General features: G+C 38.5%; 1 protein-coding gene across 1 annotated transcript in view; it reads left to right on the forward strand.

The window, feature by feature from the left end:
• LMTK2 (lemur tyrosine kinase 2) overlaps positions 1 to 7,267 on the forward strand; it is an 85,095-nt gene that overhangs the window by 28,380 nt on the left and 49,448 nt on the right. The window contains exons 2-3 of the mRNA XM_012731995.1: positions 1,201 to 1,325; positions 4,420 to 4,564. Of these exons, the coding sequence (XP_012587449.1) occupies positions 1,201 to 1,325; positions 4,420 to 4,564 (270 nt within the window). The remainder of the gene's footprint in view (positions 1 to 1,200; positions 1,326 to 4,419; positions 4,565 to 7,267) is intronic.

Here is a 7,267-nt window from a genome sequence, read left to right on the forward strand (position 1 = left end):
GAAATAGAAATCCATAGTTAGATTATCACAGTACTAGTTGCTGTGTGCATGGTACACTGGCAAAGGTAAAACTGAGTGTGCAGAACTGAGACACGGAACATTACTGTGGTGATTTTAAGCTATGTCTGCAGGTTCTGTAGAATGCCTCCCTCCAGGAAGTGGCTTAGGGCCCTTCCCTGTGTGTGTGCACTGGACTTTGTGTACAGGGGCAAGTGTAACTTCATGGTGGTGAAACCTGGCCGAAACCCCTGGGCCAAAGGATCAAGGTTCACATCCAAGAACAAGTTATGCCAACATCATGTGCCTGATTGATGTGGCAGGAGGGCAGTTCATGCTGCACTGATTCTGCTCAAGTGTCTACACCTTGAGCCCAGTTATGAGTAAACATCAGGCAGCCCAAATTGAGGGATTTTCTATAAAATAATTGATCAATACGCTCCAAAAGTGTCAACGTTTGACACACAAGGAAATGCTGAGAAATGTCAGAGATAGGAGGAGATGAAGATTAAATGCAGGATTGGTAGCCTAGAGTGAAGTCTTGGGGTAGGAGGAGGGGCTGAGGGAGGACATTGGTGGGAAAACCAATGAAATTCCAGTCAGGTCTCTGAAGTTATGTTAGTAATTTTTTTTTTTTAAGATTTATTTATTTGTACATACAGAACTGGGGTACAGGCCAGAGGCTCAGGGGTGGCGAGAGGTTTTACCAGAGACAGAGCGGGGAGCAGAACAGGCAGATCCACAAAGTACACTGCTGAGAGGAGCAGCGGGCGGGTCAGGAGAGGTCTGCCGCGCCATGTGGTCTCCTCCGGGGCAGGTGGGAATCGAACTCATGTGGAAGTGGCTTAAGCTTCTCAGTGCTGTGCTTTAACCCGCTGCGCCACCAGGGAGGGCCTATGTTAGTAATATTATACCAACGTCTTAGTTTTGATAATGGTACACCATGACCACATAAGATGTTAATTTGTGAAGCTGGGTGAAGGGATATGGAGACTGTGTTTTTTGTAACCGTAAATCTAAGATAGTTTTATAATAAAAAAGTTTTTTAAAACTCTGGCTTTGTAACCCTGGATCAGTCATTAGCTTTATCTTGGGCTTTTAAACATTATTTTACTAACTAGATGATGGAGGATAAATTGGTTTGTTTATTAAAGTTGCTTTTGGAATATCTGTGTTTTTAATATTAGTTGTTTTTCTTTCCAGGGGAGACACCTGCTGCAGAAGTTTCTTCATCTTTTGTGATCCTGGCTTTATGCAGTTTATTGCTGTTAGTTGTGTTAATTGCCAACTGTGTTTCCTGCTGCAAGGACCCAGAAATAGACTTTAAGGTGAGCACAGATGGCAGAAGCGTGGAAGTCATCCTCTGATGCATTTATTGGTAGAATGAATGACTCTTGGGAAGAGGGGTCAGCAGACTTTTCTCTGTAATGGCCAGGTAATAACTTTCGTCCGGTCATAAATAGTAAGCTCTGTGGGCCATACAATCTGTCATAGCTAACTCTGCTCTCTTCCATTGTTGTGTTGTGTCAGTCATTGACAGTATCTAAATAAATGGATTTGGCTGTGAGCCAAAAATGGAAATAGGTGGTTTGGATTTGGCCCACCAGCTGTACTTTGTTTATATGCCTTAGAACATCAATGCCTGTAACCTTTTGTCTGTTTTAAGTTTTGCTAAGTGAGAAAGAAAACATTGAATTCATTTGTAATAAGGCCTGTAAGGAAGAACAGCCTTGTTTTGCTTTTTTCCCCCCAAACTTTTCTACATGGTTGAATTTGTGGCTGTTAAGCTTATTGAGGCCAACGGTCCTCCACTGTGTTTTGTGTAGAAGGAAGAGTATCTTTTAGTTTACCTGGAACCCTGAAGTTCCCTAAGGGGAAGAAAGAAGATGCCAATTGTAAATCCTGGTATTGTAGCAGCAGATGGGTGGAATCTGCCAGAAACCAGCTGGGGTATCCGACTCTAGAATTTACTATATGCTGCTGGCATGGACCAAAGTTCGGTGAATACTTGTTAAAAAAGAAATACATGGGTCCTCCATAGTGGCACAACGGGTGAGGACACAGCACTGCAAGCTGGCGGCAGCCGCTTTAGTGAGTTTGAACCCCAGCCCCGGAGGATCCACATGGCCAGCAGACCTCTCCTGACCCACCCACTGCTCCCCTCAGCAGTGTACTTCGTTGATCTGCCTGTTCTGCTACCCACTCTGCTTCTGTCTGGTGAAGCCTCTTACCACCCCTGCACCTCTGGCTGTACCCCAGTTCTATATGAATAAATAAATAAATCTTTTTTTAAAAAAGGAATACATGGGGAGCATAAAACATGAATGCTGCTTGCTGAGAAAACGCTTCTTCCTATAGCACCCTACCAACTATAGGGGCTCTCCTGAAGGTTGCTGGTTCAAATTGAGGGAAAAAGAAACTTTCAGCTAAAAATCCTTTTATCAGACAGGTGAACCTTGTTTCTAGAGCCTCACACCTGTTTCACTTTTGTGTTTATTCTCTCTACTTTGCATTACATACACACAGTGCGTGAACAGAGCAAGGCTATGGGAAGACTCACTAGCAAAGGTCATTTCCTTTACAAGATTTTACTGAAAACCTGTAGGGCTTTATTCATGACATCACTTCCTCGGTGCTAGGATCACAGCAGGCACTGTGGAAACTTCTGACTGCACAAATGGGGGCACTATGTAGGCAGAGAATCCATATCCCTTGTCTGTCTTACCAGGAGACTTTGCACAGACACTTGGCCACTTGAGGACAAAGATAAAGTCTGATTAGCATTGTTGGAACTGAAACCCAGTCCCTCTCTCACATGTCATGTTTTAGATTGTTCTAAGCTGGCTGATCTCAGTATTTACTGAGGGGGTTTATTATGATATAGACTTCAGCTACCCCAGGTAACTCTGATGTGGGAACCCAGAGACCACAGTATAGAGGATTCTCTATAAACTATAACTCTACAAACTGTCTTGACAGTTTGGTATGGGGTTTAGAGCTGAGTGGTTCCTGTAAAATGATTTTACAGACCAGGAATACAAGTCTGGTAAAGTAAAGGACTTGCCCACGAGCATTCTGATAGTCACTGTAATGACTTTAAAAGTGATCCAGACCCTCCCTGGTGGCAAAGCAGGTTATAACACAGCACTAAGAAGCTAAAGCCACTTCCACATGAGTTTGATCCCCATATGCATGAGTTCGATCCCCGCATGCCCCGGAGGTGATCCACATAGTGCAGCAGACCTCTCCTGCACCACCAGGGAGGGCCAAGTTTTTTTTTAGTGAGAGAACTTTCAGGAATGTCCAGAGGGAAAACTGAACAAATCTCTCTGTCAAGGTGATTAAAATTATGGTACTTGTTTGTTCTGTTCAACTCCCTACTCCCTGAAAATAGCAAATCATGGCCTAATGAGTTTGACTAAGTGACATGTATATATAAGAATGTAAATATTATACCAGAGAAATCATCTACCCCTGTAACTTCGAGAGAGAGAGAGAGAGAGAGAGAGAGAGAGAGAGAGAGAGAGAGAGAGAGAGAGAGAGAGTGTGTGTGTGTGTGTGTGTGTGTATTAGGGTATGGGGGGGGTCTATGGAAATGCAACAGAAAAAGAAATAAAAAGTTTATTCACAGATATTTTCTCAGCTTTTATTAGGGTACCTACTTGTTAATTATCAAGGTGAAAGACCTTGATAATCATCTGTGTCTATGTTAAATCAGCATGGACACTGAGGCCCACCTCTTCACTGGGGTGATGATGGGAAGGGTCAGCCCAGCTTTCTGCCAAAGTCTCACCTCTGTCATTGCATCTTCAGTTTTAAAGTTACCATTTTTAGAAAACTCTTACTATGTGAATTGTGCTTAAGTGCTATGCAGCTTTATACTGGCCTTTGTGATTCAGATCTTGATTTTTCTTCCTAGTCTAATGATTTTCCCATTGTTACTCTTTCCAGAAAATATGAGTCACTTAAAACACTTTTAACTGTCCTTATTTTATAGAAATCATGTTGCAACTAGAAATATACAACTTTAAAATAAATTTATTTTGATTCATTATGCAAAGAGATTTGTGAAAGTGAATAATAAGAAAAGCTTAGACTAACATAAAAGTAAAATTTTGAGCCTAGAAGAGTTTTTGTTTTAAGTTCCATGATCATTTTGGAAATTTGCATCCAATTTCAAATTGTCAACTTAAAAGCTACATAAAATATATGTGACTTATTTTTAAAATCTCTTGTTCTCTTATTTGGAATTGGAGAACACACATGTGCTTTTTACTTGAAATATAATTTAGAAAAGAAATTATGGCAGCATATTTCAAATGAGTCAATAAATGGTCATATCTTAAATACTAATAAATATTTTAAAAATATTTATTTTCAAACTGATTTGTGTTAAATATAACCTTGCTCTTCTTTTATTAGGAATTTGAAGATAATTTTGATGATGAGATAGATTTCACACCACCAGCAGAAGATACTCCCTCTATTCAATCCCCAGCAGAAGTTTTCACACTTTCAGTACCAAGTATCTCATTACCAGCTCCATCGCAGTTCCAGCCTTCTGTAGGTAAGACCACGTGCACCCTGCTGTCATGTTCTCAAGGCTTATTTCTTAGAAGAATGGGAGTCTTGTTGCTTTCTGATAATAAAACATGGACTTGTTTCATCTCCTTGCTTATTTCTCCTCTTTTTACTTTTTGGGAAGTTGCATATCAGTATTCCTGGAAAAGTTGAGTCCTTTCCTTTTAAACCATGATTCTGATAGAAGAATGGGCAGATTTCATAGTTTTATCAAAATGGAACACTGGAATAGGGCATTCTGTCACCTCCTGGAATGTCCTGTGATGGAGAAGAGAGGGGTATTTGGATATGTTAATCAGATTGACTTTTCATATGCTTCATAAGATGCTAAGATATATTACTCAAACGTGTAATGAAGTAGAATTAACTAATGATTCAAGAGTTTGGATGCTAAGACTACGATGAGAAGGCTGTGTAAGTCTTTGTAGGTGCCACACCTGCCTTTGGTGTTGCTACATGTGGTGCTGTATGTTTAGGACAGTATAAAACCAAAACTGATTATACTAGTGGAGGCCTCCATGAGTAAAAGAAAAAGTAAGGTAAAACCGTCAGCTGTACATTTCATAGAAAATATTTTAAAAGTACAGAATGTTTAATATTTGTAGATTTTACAACATTAAAAAATGACATTTAGTGATCAGCTTTAATATCTATAGATATTATTACCCTTACTTTAGCTAAAGCAGTGAAGTTTAAATTTCCTTGAGATAACTTAAATATCCTATCTCTAAATGGAAGTGTTTTTTCTTGGCTTGCTTGATATACTTCTTTATATTTAAGGAAATCCCTGAGAGACTTCCAGGGCTTTTACAGCCTAGAGTCTTAGCACTCATGAATTAATTCCAAGTTGTAGACTTCAACTTCAGGTCAGCATAAGTAAAATGCTTATGTGGAACCAGAGTTTGGGAGGAGTAGGGGCTAAGCTGGCAAATAGAGTCTAGGGCTTAAACTTAACTAGAGTCAACACTTTATATGTATTCCTCAGTTTTCCTCTTTGCACATCAGCTTAATCTCGACTATTCTCAGTGAGGAACTTGGCTGCTACCACCTCTTAAGTTTATATCCTTTAGCTTTTGATCAGAGGAAGGGTGCTTCTTTCCTTGGCCCAGAAAGAAAACCTTGGAGAGGCATTCTTTTTGGTTTCACCTGATTATGGGGTGAGGACTGGATACTGGGTAGGAAGGCAGGACCCTGACAGCTACTCTTTAAGCTATAGCAGGGATGGCCCAACCTGGGCAGCCAGCCTGCTGTGTCCATATACCTCCTCTGCCTCATTGAAGCCCTTACCTAGCATTCCTTTAAACAGGAGGCAATTTTAAATTTCTCTGCAGAGAATACTGATAAAATATTTTTATCTTGAGATTTAAGAAGCCTTTTCAATATTCTGTGGAAACCACACAAGAAAATATTGCCAAATTTGACTATAAAATATGTGGGAAAAGTAGCAAAAATAGTGAAAACTACAAAAAAAGTTAGAAACTTAAAAGATAGGTAGCATTGCAAACAAATCTGAAGAAAAACTCCACTAGAAATAAGGATTTGAAAGGGAAAATTTATGAAAGAAACCCAAGTGGCCAGTAACTTCAGTGTTAAAGAAATACAAATTTAAGATCATAACACATAAACAAAGATGAAGGGAAGAAAATAGTAGGTAATGATTTGTTAGGGAAGTCTCATATGCTCATACACAGGCAGTCTCATACACTCACTGCTACTTGAACTGTCTGTTGATAAAGGCATTCTTTCTGGAGGGACAATCTAACAGCATGTATCAAAATGTAAAATGTGTTTACCATTTATCTAACAATCCCACTTTTAGCTATCTTTCTTTAGGAACTAATTGGGCAGATGTGTAATATATAGCTAAAAAGAATTTATTAAAGCATTATATGTATAACATAGAAATAGGTTAAATGTCAGTGTTACTTGTTAAATTACTGTAAATTATAGAGTATAATGGAATGCTTTGAAAGGATGAAAGTGAAAATATGTGATATAAAAGATCTTTATGGTGTATTAAGTGAAAAAGGTAAAACACATATTCACAAACAAGTATAGAAGAAACACCCAGATTTTCCCTTTTTCAAAGAAATGTATTTTTGATAGTTAATAATGTCCATCTGGATTTTTGAAAAGCAATACATAAGACGGTAAATATTGTGAGTCTCCTTTTAAACTACTTTCTCCATTATGATGGAGATAATCAGTTATCATAAATTTATAATTGAATTTGAATTGATACCAACTTAGCATTAAAAGCATACAAATCTGTGCTCCTGTAAGCTCAGTCCTTACCGATATGTTGTCACAAATTACATCTTTATATATATTGTGTGCTCTTTAATGTAGATGAACAATTTTGTGTGCATTTGTCTTTTAAATCATGTTGCATGTATAAAAAGAGGAGCTACATACCAAATAATACAATATATGTTACCTTTAATATTTAAAAAATTTTTTTAACCTTTATTATTTACTTGGGTAGTTGTCTTTACCAGTGATGTCTATTTCTCTATATGGTGTTGAGTTACTATTTAATCTCCTTAATTAAATTAATGAAGAACTTCTTTTAGCATTTCTGGAAGGGTTGGTATCCCGGCAACAGACTCACTTTTTTTAATTTCAAGCAGAAGACGGCATACGAGATGTCGAGCAGTGACTGGAGTTCAGACGTGTGCTCTTCCGATCT

Source organism: Condylura cristata, unplaced genomic scaffold (assembly GCF_000260355.1).
Source record: "Condylura cristata isolate star-nosed mole 26May11 unplaced genomic scaffold, ConCri1.0 scaffold00032, whole genome shotgun sequence".
In the NCBI taxonomy this organism is placed as follows: Eukaryota; Metazoa; Chordata; class Mammalia; order Eulipotyphla; family Talpidae; genus Condylura; species Condylura cristata.